The sequence below is a fragment of the Emydura macquarii genome, unplaced genomic scaffold, assembly GCF_026122565.2.
Source record: "Emydura macquarii macquarii isolate MOO-44397 ecotype Brisbane River unplaced genomic scaffold, CSIRO-AGI_Emac_v2 contig_1644, whole genome shotgun sequence".
In the NCBI taxonomy this organism is placed as follows: domain Eukaryota; kingdom Metazoa; phylum Chordata; order Testudines; family Chelidae; genus Emydura; species Emydura macquarii.
The window spans coordinates 18,535,544-18,556,689 of record NW_027131781.1 but is presented as its reverse complement, the minus strand read 5'-3'; the positions used below and the strand labels follow the sequence as shown (position 1 = coordinate 18,556,689).

Below are 21,146 nucleotides of genomic sequence, written 5' to 3'. Positions count from 1 at the left end.
CCCAGGAATGGGCCCAGTGACTTTCAGCCACCAAACAAGGGGAGAATGTTACTCCTAAGGTTTGATGCTCCTGTAAGGCATTGTATGGTATTACAGAGTACAGTAGTTGGACTGAGCAGGAGCTCTCAAGAAGAGCTATTGAAAGGTACCTTGTAGTTCACTGTAGACATGGAGAGAAACAAAAACAAAAACAAACAAAAAACAGTCTATGCAACAAGGGAGCAGAGACAGGACATTCTGCTCCTGATAAGGGAACGAGTTTTAGTCTGCAGCTTCATGCCATGATGTAACTGAACATCAATGGATGTCTTGGTGTCCTCTGGCAAAACACAAGAAGGAAATGGAAGCTTGGAAAGGAGAAAGAGTGAAAATGCAGTAAACAAAAGTTGTTGCTTCCATTTGGCATTTCTGTGGCTGTAATCATCACACAGACTTTATAAAATTAGAAACAGCAACAAAAAGATGATATTTTTGCAGTAAATCAACATTCTAAATACTCTTCCAGATAGCAGCTAGATTTCCAATGAAGTCAGAAGGAACTGTATGCATGTCGCAGAGAGCACAGCATTTTTTTTTAATCTAATAGGCTATATGCTACTTTTCAATGTATGGTGCAGAGAATAACACAAGCAGATATTCACTAGCTCCTATGAGGGTTTTTCCAAATATTGTTAGGACATGACCTCTGTGGGTCTTTACTCAATACAGTTCTCTTTTGCTTCGTCATGAAAATAGTTCAACAGTGCTCTTAAGTCCCCATGTTGCAGATGCACTAGTAATCAGATGTGGCTAAATGCACAGATGTGTCCAAAATGACCCTGATGAAAACTTTAATTAAAGTCCATACAGAGTTAAATATGGAACACAAGTCATAATGAACAAGACACTCTTTGTATTACGTGAGCAACACTTTTGCTGAATGGCAGCAAGCCAATGAAGGGACAAATGAACCTGAGTGGAAAACAAAGGCTGCAACTTTATTCAGCAACAGCCATTGTAAGTGGGCAGGTAGGCAGCCCAAGCCAAATGTCCCTCCTACCTTCTAAGAGAGGTATAGGGACCTAGGCCTACATCAAGTTGCCAGGGTCAGGCTTAAACTACCTGGCATAGGTGTATTAAGCCCCAGAGTAGTTTGCCTGGATAACGAGACAACCATGTGAGGTCAGGGTGAATTCAGTCAGGAAGCGTGCAGATTGGCCCCCAACCCAGAACGACCAGTATTTCATGTACGTCGACTAGGTAATAACATGAGAGGCCTCCATGTTTCTAAAACTAAACTGGCTCTTTATTAAAAGAACTATAAGTGCAAGTGCAGCTACCATTCCAGCCATGTGCATACAGATTGGCTTCCTGGCGCTTTCTCCAAACTCTCGCCTCCTGCAACCTGTGCTTCTCCCTCCAAGTTCCATGCAGGTTGCTACAATCAGACTTCATCATGCCGCTGTTACTCTTCCTCCAGCCCTATTCCAACTAAGTGTGCAGTTTCTATGCACTGGATGCCACTCACCCCTTTCTGGGTGAGCACTGTTCATCTGACCTAACATGGTAAACTGCAGCAAATAAACTGTCTGCAGATGGATAGATCAAAAGGGTACAGTTCTATGGGCAAGGCAATACAGTAATAAGAAAGACACCAATACAAAACCAGAAGCCATAGCACACACGTGGATACCAAACCATAGAAAGCCAACATCCTCATACATGCCCTACACATCCTCACAGGAAAATGGCCCACTGGACCAAGCAAGTGGAAACAGATTCAAGTCCCAATATATATTTAACCCTGTAAACAGGATTCATAGCATGACCTCACTTCTGACCTGCCAATCACTTGGTCACACGTAGCCAGCCTTGCACAGGACCTTTCCTAATCCATGCCAGACTCCTATGATCCACTTGCCAAACTCTGGGGCTAGCCAACACACCAAGAAACCCCCTGCCTGTTGGGCAGGCAGAAGGTGGTCTAATCAGACACACCTTGTCCAGTGGCCAATTGTGACCCACCTTGCAGTTTGCGAGGCAGCCTGCCATGATCTATTCTGCGCACAGCCGATTAAGCAGGCAAAAGACCTAACCCCGATGTGCACTTCAACATGTCTTCCTGGCAAAGTGGCACTTGGTGATCAGGCTTCATCTGATTGCACTGAGCCAGTTTTATAATATTTACGTTACAGCCTTCTTTCACACTGTATGTCGGAGTAGCTGTGCTATATCCATTTACTATAGTCTGTTTACTCTCTCTGTTCTACCTACAAATTATTGTGGAAAACCTATAGAATAACTAGCCTTTTTTTTTTTTTTTTTTAAATTGAGGCTTTCTGGCTCAACTATAAAATAATACACAGCCAACATGTCAAAAGAGGTTTGTGCCCCAACCCAGAGTCCAGATAAAACATCTACAATATTTGATAAAGTAAGAAAAAGACATGCCAGGGAGGTAGGTAGCTCAGGGAGTTGGTACTGGAATGTAGCCTCTAGGTCACTTTCTCGTTTGAATTCAGCTGGTTTGAATTCAGTCTGAATTAATGTTACTGACTTGATTGCTTTCCAGTGATCTGCCTGAAATGATTTGGATGGGGCCCCAATCCTGCATTGTGATCCAAGCAGGCCCAGGAATCTGCCAATGCAGATTACCATGCAGGATTTTTGGGTGTCTTGGGGATCCAGTTCACACCACAATAATTAGAAGTATAAATTGAGAGCACAAGGACCCGGAGACTGAATTACTCTCGCGCCCCTAGAAGCTCCAGAACAAGACTGACATAAAAACTGGCAGGGTGGTTGAGGGATACTTGCACTGCTACAGGGCTATCAGATAATTTTCACTACATTCACTGAAAAATGAATATTTTTATAAAAAAACCCAACAGACTAATTAAACACAGTACACAGAGGAAGACATCTGTATTATCAAGGATTAAATGCAATGTCTTGTTTTCTTAAATTTTAGTGCTCAAGACAGTGTTAGCACTGGTTAGCACTAGCCATAGGATAGGTACACTTTGCACAGGCTTTCCTGCAGGGCTTTGAATATGCTTCCCAATCCTGCATCACACCTTTATCAAATTGTATCATACTCTGTTTTTTAGGCACCAAGGGACCCACATGTGCATTAGGGACTAAGCCAAGTTCTCTTCATTTATTTCACTTTGACCTGAACTAGACCTCAATTCATGTACAGGAAAATGTAATTGTAACAATCACCACCAATGGCAGGTAGACTCAGGAATAAGTGTAGTACCCAAAACTATTTTAACTGTCAAAGGCCTTACTCCTGCATTAGAATCTGCTAGTACTGGAATCTTGCATCCATGGGACTCCACACTGGGTTTAAATTGTAAAATCTATGGGACTGGAACTATGCCTTCCTCTTTGTTTGGAAGCCACCAACCACAGACAGGTTGCCATCACACTGTAAAAAAAAGAAATAGCAGCAGTGTGTTTATTTTTTTAATTAGCTAGGCTCGAGTTGATGGTGCCCTCTCTTAAATGCTAAAATGTACATGAGATGTACTGGAAAACATCAATGCAGCCAAAAGGTCCAGTTTGCCATCCATTTACATTCTTTCCACTTTGTTCCCAATTCAAAGTGCTCAGCTTTCAGTTTCACTCAGGTTTAGAGTCTGACACTGACAGGGTGTGGCATAAGTGGTCAGCCAAGGTGTACAGACCAGAAGTGGTAAGAAAAATGTTTGAGGTTTTCAGTATAAACCAATATTTACCAGTACAGCAAGTCTGCTTTTCTTCAGCAGGCTTTTAGTGGCAAGTATTGGTTTTAAATGAAAACCAGAAGCCTTAATAACATATTAGAAAACTGGAATTATGTTATAGATTTATAAGATTTATTTTATTTCAGTTAGCAGTGATGCAAATGAAAGGCCAAACCCTGCTTGATTTATTCAGTTTATTTAGCCCAGTAAAACCAGTGCATCTTGCTTTTGGAAGTAACGCAAGCAACACTTAATCCCAAAAGGATAATAATCTGTTGTAAAACAGTTTCATTTGTTTCATTCAGAGTTTCCTGAATTAGATCAATGTCAACTATTCTGTTCTGTAATATTCACTATCATTCCCAATTTAAAAAAAAAAACCCCAAAAAAAACCCCATACAGTTCTAGTATGAATTTATTTAATTATAGTCTTATTTAGAATCATCTGTTATTTCAGCTACCAGCTACTTTAGTCATTTTAAAATTTCAGTTTCAACTGGTTGTTAAGCAAGCTATTACCTTCCACCAACCTTACACTTTGAAGTAAGCAAATAACCACTGTTGTCTTATTTAATGATTGTTTCATCTTTTTTAAAGTTACACGGCCTTTTCCTCATTTTGGGGAGAAATTCTAATCAATGTAGATAACCATAATCATCAAAAAACAAAGTATCTCTCTGCCATTTAGTCCAAAATGGACCAGATCACAAGAAATAACTGATTTTTATTTTATATCCAAGGGTTAAGTTTACATATCATGTTCTTAAAAAGTGTATATTATTTAGGAAGAGTTTCCCATTGGGAGCCCAGTCCTGCAGTCATTACTTAGGCAAAACTCCAAGTGACAACAGTGAAAGTTTTAGGAGTTCAAGAGTTACAGGATAAGGCCCTTGCAATACAATATACTAACATTAGTCTTGAAAGCTATTGGGATTCCTCTGAATGAAAGATCTATATATATGTAAGGTGTTTATTATTTTAAACGTGCTGTGGGGTAAACCATAATAGATTCTAGAGATATTGCAACACAGCAAACAGAAGTATGTATTTGGATCGGGAAATTGGCACAGAAAAATCAAATGATACTTTCTGAAAAAACAATTACCATCTTCATAGTTTTCTAATCTAATCTAATAGCAATCTAATCTAAACCAATAGCAATATGAAACTAGCATGGGCATGAATGTTAGATGAGAGGAACTGATTTAAATACACAAGGGATTCAACTTTTGCTAAAATGCCATTTGCTCATTGGCATAATGGTTGGGTCAGAATTCTAAGGAACATGTCAAGCAGCAGGCTTGAAGTCTTAAGCCCAGGCTAACACAGAGAAACATCTGCTCCAGTTAAAGTCCTTTTCTAGCTTTTAACCATCTCATTGGCATAACTGACGAAGCAATCATAGAGAGGAAGAAAATAACCAACATTAAATTTTCAATATAATATAGAATTAGTAGGAAATTAGATACAAATTAACAATAAATCATCATCATCAATAACATATAAATCCAACATCTGCCCAGAGAATCTTAATATTTTTAAAAGCTAAATGCTTTTTCAGTGTTAGTTTAGCCATAAACACGAACAAAAAGCCTACACTCTTAATTTTTTCTCTGAAAATCTTTGAAGAGGCTTACAATGTCCATGCATTTACAATCAATATCAGAAAACACTGTAAAACCAGATTCAGACAATCTAAACTACAGTAAATGAAAATGAAGTCTACCAGCATCTGCTTATGATTTATAGTATAATTCTCAGAGCCCCAAAGATATTTGTACTGATGGACAAATGAGAAAAATAATGTGTATGTCCTCTCCCAGTAAAGTGAATTTTCTAATAATGTTTTAAGTCTATTTAACAACCATTGATTCGCTATCTAATGTATCTGCAATTCCTATATATTCAGTGCCTATTTTCCAAATGGATTTCCACTGAATTAGCACCAAGCCTGTCGGTTAAAATGACAGTTCTTTTTCAGAAACCCATTTTGTACATTAGACTGCCACACCAAAGAAAGTGCTTGTGATTTCCAAATTGGAAATGTCCAACAGGATTCCTGTAACAATGATAAGGATGTTTATATGGCTAACAGAAGAAAAGATTTCTAATTGCTTAAACAATTTGGTCACTTTTTATGTCAGCCTAAAGTATGAGGTGCAAAAAAGGGACTAATGACTGAATGAACTAATGATTTGTTTTGTGTTTTACTGGATCAGATCCTTTGGCAAAATGCTATAAGCTTGTTAAGTATCTGCTTTCCAAGGCACTAAATCAGAATTGCAATATTCCAAAAAATTAACCAAGCCATGGTAAAATGGAATGTCTAGAACTGATGTTGCTGTTAACTCTAAACTCTCATGTAGTCAAAAACACGTTAACTCGCTCAGAAATATTTCATATATGCAATTGCCACAACATAGTTTATAAATGAAAAATGTCCAACACATGAAGCAAATCACAGGACTAGACAGTTGTGCTATTTCTCTGTTTTCAGCAGTAATCAACACTTGCAATATCATCTTTGAAAAAGCTGTTGATTTCAACTGTTTGTTCTTGCTTTCTCATTACTTTCTAAACAACCGCAAAAAGGCAGTGATGGTTATTTTCAACAAAGCAATTATGTCTTGCAATGCACACATGCAACTCCCACTGAAGTGAATGGAGACAGCAGTAAGTACTAGAAGGCAGAATTTGGCCCAGTGATTAAGTAATAGTGTTTTTCAACTTGATACTTTAACTCTGAACCCAAATTATATAGAGGGGAAAAAATAGTAAATATCTGTCTGAAAAGTAATTTGCTCTAAACCTTTAAGAGTTTTTAATATTTGCAATTATCCGGGCAAACTTTGCTTGCAGTCCTTGTCCTCAACAGCAGTTTTGCCCACATAAGAAGTGCCAGAATGTGCACTGCCCGGCTATTTCTCGGGTAACAAAACACCTGGAAGTAAAACAACAGGTCCTGACCCTGCAAACCCAGGGTATTGAGACTATTTGGATGAGTAAATACTGATCATTTGAGTATGTTTTTTTGCAAGATGATACCCAGAAAGGACAAAGTAACCTGAGACATCTCACTCAAGTAACTATAAAAATTATCATATTGCACACTTACATATACATGTATGTCATGATCTAACCTTCTGAGAATAAGAGCATAATGTTTCCTTATTATGTAAATAAGGAAATAAAGAGAAATATAGGGTCCAACCTTGCACTCCTCATTCAGGCAAAACTCCCACTGATTTCAAGAGAAATGTTTGCCAGATTAAAGACTGAGGACTTGGCCCCTTCATGGTGCCTGCCAATATCTCCATTGTATCAGAACTTTTGTATAAACTCTATTTTCAACAGTTGAGAACTTTGTCCTGGTGACAGGGCAAGAATCCACATTACACATCCATACAGTGATGAACTATTATTTTGAGGTTTCCCCACCTCCAATTAGCTTTTACAACTTATTTAACAATACAATGATTAAGTTTTGAAATGTGTTATTTCAGGATTTTGAAAGACGTTTTGTTTCACAGGCTGAAATCTTTAATATTGAAATAAATACTAAGCATGCACCATGACATTTCACAATGATGCTTAAATACCTAGGCCACATGCCAATGTAGCTACTGATACTTGATACCAATAGCTCCAGTAGAATGGCATTCTGATGATGGCACATATTTTATACATCAGACCACAGTAATACCAAATGAGCCATTATCCACATTACAAAATGGTCCAGATGGGCATAACAGTCTGTAATTGATCTGAAAGGGCAGGAGTTATGGACCCAATTCTGCATTCTTTGTTAGGCAAAACAATGGGAGTACTGGGTGCACAAGAAATTAAATACTGGCCCTAATTATTTTTTAAAGGGACGGGGCAATGAGTGTTTTTATTCTATTTCCTTTTCTAAAAGTTAAATTAACAAGCAACAAAACATTAAAATAGAATAATCTTTAGTCTGAGATAAAATTAACAGTTATCAAAGAGCAAAGACTGGATCACCCAATCCCGATTCATCCAAATCTCCCACTAAACTTCCTGGGAGTTTTGGGTGCATAGGGAACGCAGGATCAGGCCGAATACTTGTCCTTACCTAGTCCCGTTGTACTCGGTGTGTGTCGTGCACATGGGACGGGGCTCTGCGACCAGCTAAGAACAGCGCGGCAGGGCTGCAGCATTAGCGTCGACTTTCCTTGCTTGTGTCAGTTTGATTGCACCCTTTTACTGTATGTAATAGGTGAGGGCAGGACTTTGCAGAACAGGAACCGCTACCCCCTCCCCACACTCAGAGCTTGGTTTGGGGAAAGCATAATCCACTCCCACCCCTCCCTAAACGTAAGAGAGCAGACACAGCCAGCCCCTGCCTTCTGACAACTTCAGGTTTCCACGGGAAATTCAATCTCAGCAGGCTGGGTAATAACGGGGGCTTTTCTTCTACGGCAACAATCCCGTTTGTCCCAGACTCTCTGACCTCACTTTCCCCAGCCCGGCACTGGGGGAAACAAGGCGCTGCGAAAAGACTAGCAAGCTCCAACGATGGAGCCACTTCACAGCAATTCCCCTTCCAGCTTTAAGGTGCACCAGGCTCCGTTATGTACAAACACCCCCTGGTCCCCGATCCAATTACCCTTTGAGCGCATCGTGCCCTCCTCCGCCTCCTACTTGTCCTCTCCTCTTGGCTCTGCTGGCTCTGGTTTCCTTCGCGTTACCCGCCTCCAAATTCCCTTCAGCACCTTCGCTCGTATAGGAAGATAAAAGCACTGTAAATCCCAGGGCGAACTTCAGCAGCCTGCCCAGCCACATCGTGCCGCGTCCCTCCTCCGGCTCCCCCGGGCTCGGAGCGCTGCAAGCGGCTTCTCCTTCCTCCAAGCCCCCAACGCCCGCAGGTCCCGGCCGACAGACTCTCCCCGATCAGCTGCAAGAGAAGAGCGGAGGGGCGGGGGGAGAAGAGTTCTCAGTGACACGGCGCGAGCCCGGCTCAGCCATTCCCCGCACCGCCGCCCCCCATCCCCAGCCGCCCGGAGCCAGCGAGCCGCCCCGCCGCTCCTGCGACTGCCCCATCCCGCCGCGCCGCCGATTCGACCTTCCCTCCGCCAGCATCAGCCGCGGCTGCACCCACCGCCCGCCCAGCGCACCGCACCGCACCGCACCGCACCGAGCGGCTGCTCCGGCGCTGGGACTGCCTCCAAAGCATGAACCTAGCCAGGCTCGGCGAAGCGGCACCCAAACCAAGCGGAGGCTAAGGCGGCAGGAGCGAGCTGTCAAGCGGGGGGCAGCCCGGGCGAGCCATGCCCCGGGACTCGCGGGCGGGCGCTGACACCCGTGCCCAGCCCCCCCAAAACCCCCCTGAAAAACCCCTCGGCTGAGAGCCGCCTTTACCCACTGGAGCCGCCGCTGCCGCTGCTGCCCCGCGCCGCTGTTCCCGCCGCTGTTCCAGCCGCGGCCGCTGCACCCACCGCTGCTCGGCCGGCCCCCTCCTTCCCTTCTCCCGCTCCCCTCCCTCCCCTCCTCTTCAAGTACCGTCCGCGCCGCTGTGTCTCGCGAGAGGCAGGGCAGGTCCGGCCGCCTCCCCCCCCCCCAACCCAACCCCGTGCTCCTGAGACCGTCCCCGCGGGGCTGCTCGCGGCGCCTGGGCGGGGGCGGCCCCCGGCACCCTGCCCCTTGCTCCGTCCTGGGCCTGGGCGTGGCTGAGGTCGGGCACCTAGACGGCAGATTACCCTCTCCCGGGGTGGCACCTGCGCCAAGAATGCCGGCTGGCAGCCAGGGAGCCGGTGGGGGATGCCCTGGGCCTGAGGGGGCAGCAGCAGTTCGTGGCCCCACCCTGCCTCCCAGCTGGAAAGCGAGGACAGAAGCATCCACCCACGCGGGGAAGATGCTCTGTCCCCTGCGTTCAGGGCAGAGAGAGAGAGAGAGACCCGGCCTGCAGGGCTAGCTGCTCTTGGTGGCCCCACGCCCTGCAGAAAGCGTCAGGTTCTTGCACTCCCGAACTGGGCCTGAGTACAACTGCATGAGGCAGGGAGGACTTGCCTCTCTCTCCAAGCCCCGGCCAGATGTTAGCGTGCTTGCAGGTTACTGCACCTGGGGCGGGGGCTACGGGGAATCAGAAGTGCCCACATCACTTTCTTGCAGGGTTGTATAGGTTTAACACAGGGCTGATCACCAGAGCAGTTTATAAAACCCGGTGGGAGAAAATAGGACTGTGAAAGAGGTGGATTCCTCAGCCTCTGTTGGAAAAACAGGTATCCTGGAGGTGCAGCAGTTTGCAGCTGAGTTAGTGGCTTAAAAAGCATAATGGTATGTATGTTTCCCTGATGAAGGGAACAGCACAAATGTTGGCTTTACCTTGGAATTTGCTGAATAACGAATGAAGCACTCTCTATTGACTAGAGTCACTGGGAGATAGAGAAGTCCACGTGAAGCCCATGTGGAAGTACAAGGCAAACCAGGAGACAGAACCTGCAATAGATAGTAAGATTTTTTTAAATTAATAAATAAAATAGAACACGGAAGCCAGCTATTAATTAGAAGCTTTTCCTGTGTAGCAAGTCAATATCACATTCTTCCAGATTTGGAAGTGGTGCAATTTTGGCCTTGGAAAAATTACCCTTTTTGGCCCACAAGCAAATTAAGTCTCAGATTGTTTTACAGGAATGCTGTTTTTCAAGCACAGAAGCAGGGTGAATGTGTGATTAATGATTAGTGCTTTGCATTTCTGGGTGCCTGCTTTACAATATATGTTGACCCTTTGGTGTCAAGTTTGGTGCTGTACAATGCACAGAACTAGAGGCTCTGCTCTGGGGAGCTTACACACGAAAAGATAGGTACAAAGAAGACAGAATGCAATGGGAAATCCAGAGATGAGAGTTTAAATTATTTACATTTTATAACAAACAAACAGAACCAATCTTACTTATGCTATGATGTGTGCCATACAGAACTGTACGACCAATAGATCAGACTGCATATAGAAAATCACTGAAATAAGAGAGGAAGGCTGCACACGTTCTGCTGCATTCAAGTAAGAATCCTTCATGAACCCACTTCTCTAGTAGCTGCTTATTCTACGATTCACCATGTATGCTTATGTTCTTAATACTATGCACAGCTCCCACTGATGTTCTAAAAATGGAATTATGCCCTTTTGATAGGAAGTGTGGATAATAACAGCTTGCACCTTATAGGTGTGACCTAGAGACAACTGAAGGGAACAGAAAGACTTCCATTAACTTCAATGAGCTTTGGATCAGGGCCTAAAAAGAGTAACAGAACTCAGTTCTCCTTTAATTTTAATAGCTCTGGCTGAGCAGCACTTTTGTAACCATGTCTGTGGTTGATAAGGTCTATTATGTCCATCCATGCTTCTCCAGTTACTTTTATTACTTTAGTTTTCGTAAGTCATATTTCAAAACAAAACCTCATCCCCACCCATTGGAGCCTCTATTTATGCTTTTTGGGGTTCACATTGTTCTTTCTTCTGGCTGTTCATTCTAGAATACTAAATCCTTTTAATTGCTTTTTTGGGAGCTGCCACAGCTATTGAGGTGACACACTAGAATACATACTATCTGGAGGGTAGCAGAATACTATCACATTGACATTTTAGTGCAGAGCCCTATAATAAGTACATTATTCTAGCTTTTTGAAATAGTGAAGACAGAATTTGATCCTCAATTTCATTGTCCATATAATTAAAGAGACCAGTACTAAGTCATCCTGTATATCAAAACTTCTGTACTTACAAAACAAATGATAAAGCACACAAGCATCTTAGTGCAAAGGCAATAAATATGAATGTATTCATCTCCTTGTTTATAAGTATTTTGACAGACATTAGATTGTCAAACCTGAAAATATTCCAGATTGTCAGTTTCAATCACCTATTCCATTGTGAATCATCCTACATTACAAATCTGGTTTGCCAAAGGCTTTGCTGCACAACCTTCCAGCAAGTAGCTAACCATCCTCACATAGCCATTGCCAAACCACCCAGCCCAAAGTATGCATTAGGTAAATGCATGCTACATCTGGTGCCAGGAGTACAACATTACGATAATGAAAAGACTTTGTATGGTTACATGCTGTAGATCTGTACTTACAACTCTAATCTAACGTAATAATAAACCATGATGGATGTCACTTGAAATGACTATAAGGAGCTGAAATCTCTTTTTACAGTAGTTCTTTATCTTGTATTCAACACACTTTAAATAAAATACGTGGGATCATTTTGTTTCAAACCATCCCAACAAGTGCAGTATTTTTTGCTTACTCAATAGAAACAGCATTCTGTTCATTTTATTTTGGCAGAATTCGACTTTCAGCCATTCGATTTTGTTACACTTTTCTCTGCTAGATTGAAAAGTCCATCATTAAATATTTGTTCCCCTTGTGGATACTTACAGACTGTAATTAAGACATGCCTTAGCCTTCTCTTTTGTAAAAGAAATAGATCGAGCTCAGTTATTCTTGTGGCTCTTCCCTGAACCCTTTCCAATTTATCAACACCCTTTTGAATTGTGGGCACTGGAACTAGGGACAATATTCCAGCAGCAGTCACATCAGTGCCGAAAATAGAGGTAAAATAACTGCTCTGCTCCTATTTGAGATTCCCCTGTTTATTACCTCTTTTGGCTACAGTGTCACACTGAGAACTCATGTTGAGCAGATTATCCACCACAACCCCCAAATTTTTTTCAGAGTCACTGCTCCCCAGGATAGAGCCCCCCTCCTCCCCACCCACATTCCTGTAAGTATGGCCTACATTCTTTGTTGATCAATGTATATATTTACATTTAGCCATATTAAAATATGCATGGTGATCCAGATTGCTCTGAATCAGTCACTCTTCATTATTTACCACTGCCCCAATTTGTGTCGTCTGCAAAGTTTATCAGTGATGATTTAATGCTGTCATTTTGATGTTGAATAAACCCCTTACGCCTTACAATCAGATCTCTTAACTTGGACTCCCAAGAGAATACAAACCAAAAACAGGAGGGGGCACAGGATGTCAGACAAGGGAGGCTGGATTTACAGGAAGAGTGTGATGGCCCAATGGACACGTAAAATACAGATATGCATTGAAATATTGTGACCGGCTGGTTCAGGGATGGGCAATGAGATACATAGCATTTCACTTTATTGTAGATCATCAATCTGATTCTAGCCCCGGTTGGTAATGACCGAAAACTTATTACTACCATTCAGTGGCCTGTGTGAAAGAAGTTAATCCTTACAGTACATAAAAAAAATCACTAATTGCACCTTGTTGGCACTTTCAGAAGAGAGTCTAAGGAATGAATAGCACGGAGGCTGAAAAACCTTTACACTTTTAGAAATGCAAGTTTGGTTTTAGGCACACTCATAAGGCGGTGGGGAGAAAGCTTGAACAGATGTCACTCAGACTGAACCTATTCGGAGTATAATAAGGAAACTAATTTCTTCAGAACTGTTAATTCAGATTTTTTCCCCAACAACACTATCCTCTGAAATAGAAAATGTATAACTGTTCAAGTGAAGAGAAGGCGTTGTGCAAGGGATTTTGCACTTTCGTAATGACAAATTAAACTTATTTTAAAAAAGGAAAGATTAGAGGAGGATAGCGGTGCGGTAGCCGAGTTCTTGCTGCTACCGAAGAATACAGATCAAATGGGTGCAATGGGACAATCATCTTCGGTTCCATTACTTTGGTCTCGCTCTGTGTGTAGCAAAATCTAAACATTTACTAAAGTCACTCTGGAATCAGAGTGCTTTTAAACTATGTTGCAAAAACTGCTGTTAGAAAATGACTAATGAGATTTATAATGAAAAAAAGACATAAACGTATAGAATTCACAAGTAAACGAAAAGGTAGCAAGTCATGAAAAGTATTACCTTAATGGGGCACGTATAAACATTCATTTGGTCTCAGATTTTCTCTTATAATTGCTTTCATGTTCCGGGTCAACTTCTGAAAAGTTATTCAGCAGCATAACAGGTTAATTAGAATCTGATGACTGATATCTGATGAGACATTTCTGAAGTATTATTTGGCATCTTGCATGATTACAGAAATGTAGATTACAGTATATGAGGTATTGTTACATGATACATAGGCCACCCATCAATTAACATAGGGAAATATCAATTAATGTAGGGAAATAGGGAGAACATCATACATTTTTGGTGTCTGGCATTATTAAAGGCCATTAGCTTATATACACTAAGGAGGAATTTTTATATGATTTGTTTATAGATTTATAATGATGTCTATCTGGGTGTTTTAGATCATTTAAAAAAAAAAAAAGCCAACCAATAACAAATTCCTTCTCCAAATCAAGACTACACAGCATTTCTTTTCTGTGCCACTAAGTTGATTAATCCTTACTAGCAAACCAGAGCCCTACAAAATGGATAACTAGAATAGCCACTTGAAGCTTATCAAATATGGACTCTGGAACACATCTAGAAGGAAGAGTTTTCTAGGCCGTCCAACGATGATGCCCTGCCATCCATTCAGGAGTGTTTCAGTCCAAGAACAGACAGCAGGCATCTCTCTGCTACTGGGACAGGCCGCAGGGGAAGACCCGATCTCTTGGATAACTGAGATCCAGACCTCTGATGAGTTTTTAGAGTATAACCAACACTTTGAACTGCACCCAGAAATAAACCAGTAATGATAGCAGGTCTGGTAACACCAGTATTGCAGGCCCATGATGACTTACCTCACTCTAGAGAAAATGTTGAAACTTCCAGATGATTTTCAGGCATAACCCCAAGTAGAGTGCATTGGGTTATGGTGGCAGGGTCCACAGCAAGAAAGAACAGTGGCAGCTGATGGGTCAATCATGCGTTTGGGGCAGGGGGACGAGTGCTGCAAGTGACATCTGGGAAAACAGTAATAGTGATGGATCCTATGTAAATATAAGAGTGGAAATTATTTTTGCAAAGGTCGTGACTTCCCCTTTAATAAAAGATATGCTCATAGCTACCCCCCACTCCTTTGGAGGTATCTCTGGGCTCATCAGACTAACTTCCCTAGTGTCTGCCTATTCTCTACCACTACTTAGATTGTAAACTCTCTGAAGCAAGGACCATCTCTTTGCTGTATGTACAGTGCCTAACACAATACTGCTGGGGCCTCTAGTTTCTATCTTAGAATAAATCAACAATTATATATAAATGGTTCAGTTCATTTTATAACGTGGCTGAGTTATTAAAATAATAATAAAATCATTCCTTCCTACCAATTGTAGCAAGGTATCTCTCCAAGTAAACACAATTGTAATTCCATTTTAGTTCTGTTAGGAGTCTGTGTGTCTGGAACTAACTTGCTGAATTTTTTTTTTCACTTACACTGGCTAAGTCCTACAGATTCTTTTGCTCAGGCTGCTATGTAGTGACTTAAAAAGCCCTAGTCTATAACTGCGTTTAATAGAGTATGTCAAAAAGAATTTGTCTTTAGGATTCTCATTGATAATTTTTCTGTTTTTTCTGGATATTAAACTCTTCTTGGCGTGAACCTGTAAATGTAGGATGTTCTCATAATTTGCCTAAAAGACAATTAAATTGCTCACCAATGCTCACTGGATATAGCTGACCTCCAGAGAAATACCCCAGTTTACCCTGCTATGTACTTTTCATAAAGGCACATAACAGACTTTAGGTTTGGAATAGTGGTGGTTCAGAAGTGCTAGTTTCTTTGCACTGCCTTTCCCTCCATCTGAACTTTTACTGCTCAGACAGTTGATTTTGTTCCAGCACAAAAATCTCTCTCCCCTCTTGTAGAGCCAAATATTGATTGTACAAATTTTTCACACTACACTGAAATGTTTTTTGTGATAAACAAAGAGACAATCTAATGGGACAGAATTAAGTACTATTCTATATCTAGCTGACAGTATATTTTTTGTAAAAGTGCAACTACTTGAACTTCTGCACTAAGTGAATTTTTAGATCTGTAAATTTTGTAAATCTATTTCAACTGACATGGACATAAATAATATGTTCATGCTTTTGAAAAGGTCTGGATATCTTAGTTCAATTGGATATATATATTTTTAGTTAGTAAAGGAAACTGTGATTATGCCAATGAAAACAAATAGTGTGGGAAAGATTTTTTTTTAAATGCAAGTATTCTAGAAGCATAAATAGTAATAACACAGGTTTTGCCTGAATGTAAAGTTAAATCAAGTGGCTAGTTTAAAGCTACAAAAGCCAGAGCAAATTTTGAAACTCACTAATAACCACACATTTTCCTGACATTGTATGATAAGATCATCCGTAATAACTAGAAACAAGAAGGTATGTAATGGATGAGTTTCAGAGGTAACTCCTCAGAAACATGTGGCTCTGGGGCCACAGATTTCTATTTAATTTTTGCTTATGGTTTTCTTCTGAGTTTTCATCTCTCAGCTGAGTTAGTAAAGATGAAGGAGGGTGAAATCCTAAGCTAGATCAGCACACAGTTCCATTTGTGAGCCTGTATCGACTAGGGAGCACATCCATCACTGCATGACACAATGTCAGATCTACTAAGGGCTGTGTTGTGCACCCCACTGTAATACAGCTACAACTAAAGGATATTATACCCTAGTTGATACTTTCTGGTCCTTATCCAAAAGCGCACACAGACCCCTAGTTCTATCTCTGCTTGTGACCACATCTTGACTGACCATGGAGCTGTTACACTTTGTATAGTTTAAAACAAAAAACAAAAACCTCTCCCCTCTGCTATTACTTCCTGTGCAAGGTGAAATTGACGCTTGCAGAATCTGTAGTCTTGTATCCCTTAAAACAGTCCCTTAGATTTACAGGATAGGGAGAGTTTGATGGCTCCCCACTGAAAACTGGAGAGAATTTGGGCAGCAATCTAACTGCCCTCTCAAAGGTCTAAAGAAACAGACAAGCTTGATCCTCTAATACACCTGGCTTCTTAAATCAGGATAACTACAAAAAGCAACAGAAAAAAGAAGAGATGCCCACACTGAAACACCTTTCTCTACACGTTTGTTATTTTTAGGGGTTATTGATTAGCACATTTTAGTGTTTTTTCTTTTCCTAAGGCAGGTCTTTTTAAAAATTAATCTTCACCCTCCTGAGAAAAGGGGAATGAGATTATTACCTTTTAATGTACAGAGATGTAATCCAAGACCACATTAACATCAACATAGTTATTCAGGGCACCCCTACACAAAAGATTATTAATAAGTCAGAAAACCCCCAACTACTAGGGCTTTTTAGATATTTCTGGTCCCCAGGGAAGGTAGAGTTTGACCTAGTTTTCTGCATGACTGATGTCAAATGTAATACAACTAAGTCCAAAAAAAAAGTTTCTTCTAGCAGGAGGACAGGAGAAGACTTTGAAAGGCAATGTCCAACCTTTGATAGTGGTTTCCCAATACAGTGTAGCATATATAAGGAAATATATCTACCACTATGTAGATAAGCCAGTTTCTTTGATTTAGATGTTAAAAAATTCAATGCAGGTTTAAGAACTATTCAAAATATAAACAAGAAATGTATATTGAATGTTCTTCCTGGTCTTTCAGTCACCACTCAGGAATAACTCCTATTGACTTAACTGGGAATATTGACTGAGTAAAGTCTGCAGATCAGCCCACTGAATTTAAGCCAATGCTGAAGTCAAATAATAGCTAGCTGGTAGGGACTTACTTTGGATTCCTTTGTGGACTTGCAGATGACATTTTGCAGCATGTCAACCATCGCTAGCCTCAAAATCAGAAGCAAATTTCAATTTCACAACTTATTGTGAAAAATACCTATCACAGGGTGAGCTTTCCAACTGGATGCAACTTCCTTTTCAACTAAAATGATTACATTCCAAATGGCTGAAAGTCAGCATCTACTAGTACGTTCCTGCAGCTCTCACTAATGCAAAACTCCTCCCTGACCTGAGTAATGACTGTAGGCTCAGGCCCTGCATTCCTTACAACATTGTGTCAGCAGTGGGATTGGGTGTCTCTGCTGCTATGTTCTATCCCAGCATTCTTCTGGCAATGAGATGTTTCAGTTCAGTGGGAGTTTCCCCACTGATGTAGATGAAATAACAACATGGCTAACAGAGACCTGGGATTAGACCCTAAAATGCTTTCTCTGCCCAACCTTTCACACAAGAAACACCAGTGCCATGGCTTTGGCCGTGGCTCTCATGCACAGCCGTGGTAAGTCTACAGCCAGTTCAAAGCTCTGATGAATAGTTCACTACAGCTCTGCTCTGCCTGAGTCTGCACTTTCACTTATTCGCTAACAGTTTCCAAAGCATGACCTCATTTCCTCAGGTTTTCTAGAAACTAGTTTAAACTAAGTGAAACAATGGGATTTGCAGTCATTCACCTGTGACTGGGTGTAAAATCATTTGGGGACTATTTTTCTGAGTCGTCCTTAACTGCTGATTTTCGAGTTAAAATTCCAAGTGGTGATTCTCATTAAGGGGCTTTTTATTTTTGGTTTTGTTTTGTTTTTTATCAGAGCCAGATTTGGCACTAGCCAGTCTTCAGCAATCATTCATTGCCTCAGACTGCCCTGGAGATTATAAGAGCTCTTTTATGCGGAGTACTAGAGAACGTGTTTCAGCATTATTAGAGAATACATATATTTTAGTATTCTGCATCTACATTGGGAGATGCAGGGCTCAAAATATGGTCATCTAAGTGCATCAAGGGCCTGATCTGAAGCCCACGGAAGTCAATAGAAAGTTCCATTGACTTCAGTGTGGGGAGTTTTGGGATATTTGTCCCATTCACTTACTTATACTTTGGGTTAGAGAAACACTTTAGGGTATGTCTGCATTTGAGCTGGGAGGTGTGATTCCTAGCTCACGTAGATGTCTCACACTAGCTCTGCCCAAGCTAGCACCTAAAAATGGCAGTGTGTCCCCAGCATCTCAGGCTAGTGTGTACCCAGGGGGTTGGACAGGATTCCGCTTGGGGCAGCTAGCCTGAGTGGCCGCCTGTGCCGCTGTCTCTACTGGCTTCAAATGACTCAGTGTGGGTACATCTATGCAATCACACTGTGCAGCTCAAATGCAGATGTATCCATAAACAGATACTATAATTCATGACACACTGACTCTTTCCTAAGCATACTGGCATGAGAGGTGTGGATAGGCTGATAATGAAAATATCACAGCTGCACACAGGAAAAAAAGAGAGGAAATCACAATTGGAGTCAGGACTGAAACATTACATTACTCACATAAGTAGGCCTATTGAAGTAAATGGGGAAGGCAAGAGGGACTGTGCTGCAAATACTGACCCTAAAGTGGGGAACAGCTAATGAGAGGAAAAGCGTGTGTTTTTGCTAAATCAGATCTGAGATGAATTAGAAGGCATACACTAAAATGCTTAGGTTTAAATGGGATATTTTTAGGGTCACCTGGTTTGTACAATAATTTCTATTTAACATATTGCTGATATCAAGGTTTTTAACTGTTGGTTACTTATTTCTGATACAAATTACTCAGATTGCAGTTTGAACGGGGAGAACAATTCTAACATGCAAACACTTCCAGTTGGGGGACACGATTTACAAACAAAGATTTTGAATTGCAATTTATGACCAGCACTAAGTTTGGTGTTCATATTAATTTGGGGGTGAGAGACGGGGCGCACTACTCACTGCTGAACAGCACCTCCTCCTGGCTGCTCTTGGGATTAGCTCTGCAAAGCCAACACCCCTTCCTGCGGTTGCACCCTGTCTCTTTGTCACTCTCCCTTGGTCTACAGCCCCATCTCACTCCAGGAGCTGCTGCTGCTGCTGCCTCTTTGTGATTTGGCCCTCTGGCCAGGTCACTATACATGTTTCCCCCTTCCAGAACATCGAAGTCTTTCTTCAGCAATCTTGAGCAGTCTTTCCATTCACTGCCCCAAGTGCCACTCCCTCAGTGGCTGGTAGGTGAACCTGGGCCCACCTCTACACCAGGCTCCAGCTCAGGACACTCTAGTCAGCAGCCAAGGTCTATTCCCTCCTGAGCCTTGCTGCCTTTCCCCAAGCCTCTTCTGTACCTTCTGGCTCTCCCCCATCTCTGGATTTACCAGCCCAAACACCCTCCTCCCTGGGAGTAACTGTGGAAGCTAAAGAGGCAGGTAGCCTAAACACACCTCCCTTTCCCCAGGGAGTGACTGCACCCTTCTTCCCTACAATTCCCTTCTGTTGCCAGTTTCCTGACTTCATAAATCTGGCCCAACTCCTCACCCAGCTGGACTTCATCAGCAAATTAGGCGTTAGCACTCCCTGGCTTTCCTCTAGCTGCTGCCTATAGGTTAATTGGTCTAGTTTACCCTTTCCAGCCTTGTGTGGGGTGGGCACCCTATCACAGGGGGAAGTTATGTTTTATGTTTGTTTGTTTTTTTAATCTCCACAGATTTTGACATTTCACAAATTGTAAATAAAAGTGTTGAAAATAGTTTTTAACTTTGTGAACTCTTGTTCATACCAAAAAAAATACCACATTACTTTAGATGAATAAGAACAGAGGTTGAGCAGGCACACAGTCAACAGAGGAAGTGTCATCCGACACCCACAAGGGAGAGCCAAGGAAAAATACTCATGGGCAGGAGATGGCTGAAAGGGGAAAAAAAAAAAGTTCTGTGTATATATATGCAGACTTTTCCCACTTCTGTCCCTCAGGAGGAAAGCCCCAAGGAAAAGCATGGAACCCTAATGTATTGATGGAAAGGTGGAGATTATAAATAAATAGAATCTGTGGGTGCCCTTTCAAGTTGAGAGGCACATTGAGAGGCTGCAATCTGCACTCAAATTACAATAAAATGTAGAGGAGATAGCAGATGATCCAAAGAGTTGGATCATCCCCTATCTTCAGTATGGAGTACCTTACCCTACACCGCCCTTTTGTCCTACAGCAGTGGTGTTCCTGAAAACGACAGCAGATTGAGTCCAGTGAATCACGGAGAACAGATGTCGTCCTAGCACAGAAGTGGGGTACTCTTTGGCCAATGACCAGATCCTTCCTTGCTTTCTGGACAGTATGGTCTAGGCTAGCAGTTCTCAAACTTTTCCATATATTAAACCCCCAACTCAAGAATCATTTTCCATCTAGAGGGGTTCCCTGTTCCATTTAGTTATATGGTTGCAACCCCAACTGGGAACCCATGGTCCAAGAGAATGAAAATATACTTAAAAACAGATGCTTACATAACTCTTCACAGAGCTTCTTACATGCAAGATACTTATTCCTCCTTTGAAGCTGCTGCAATTTAGCTGATAAATAATGAGTTTTCAGAATTAGCATGTAGATCACATTGCTTGTTTCCTTGAGACCTGTGGTCAATGGACTAATTCAGATTTTGAAAACTTAGTAAGTACTAAAATACCTTGCCTCCCTATTACAGTCCACAAGGTCTACTTTAGAACACGGGCTCCAACATTTTCTTGTTTTAGTTCTTTAATGTAGTTAAAGACACACACCCACAC

The 21,146-nt window shown here is 41.7% G+C and overlaps 1 protein-coding gene across 3 annotated transcripts in view; it reads right to left on the bottom strand.

The window, feature by feature from the left end:
* FBN1 (fibrillin 1) overlaps positions 1 to 9,190 on the bottom strand; it is a 207,301-nt gene extending 198,111 nt beyond the window's left edge. For all 3 annotated transcript variants that reach the window (XM_067555802.1, XM_067555804.1, XM_067555805.1), the window contains exons 1-2: positions 9,097 to 9,190; positions 8,341 to 8,628 (exon numbers count right to left, since the gene is read on the bottom strand). In XM_067555802.1, the coding sequence (XP_067411903.1) occupies positions 8,341 to 8,516 (176 nt within the window). In that variant the 5' untranslated portion in view covers positions 8,517 to 8,628; positions 9,097 to 9,190. The remainder of the gene's footprint in view (positions 1 to 8,340; positions 8,629 to 9,096) is intronic.
* Between the last annotated feature and the right edge of the window lie 11,956 nt (positions 9,191 to 21,146).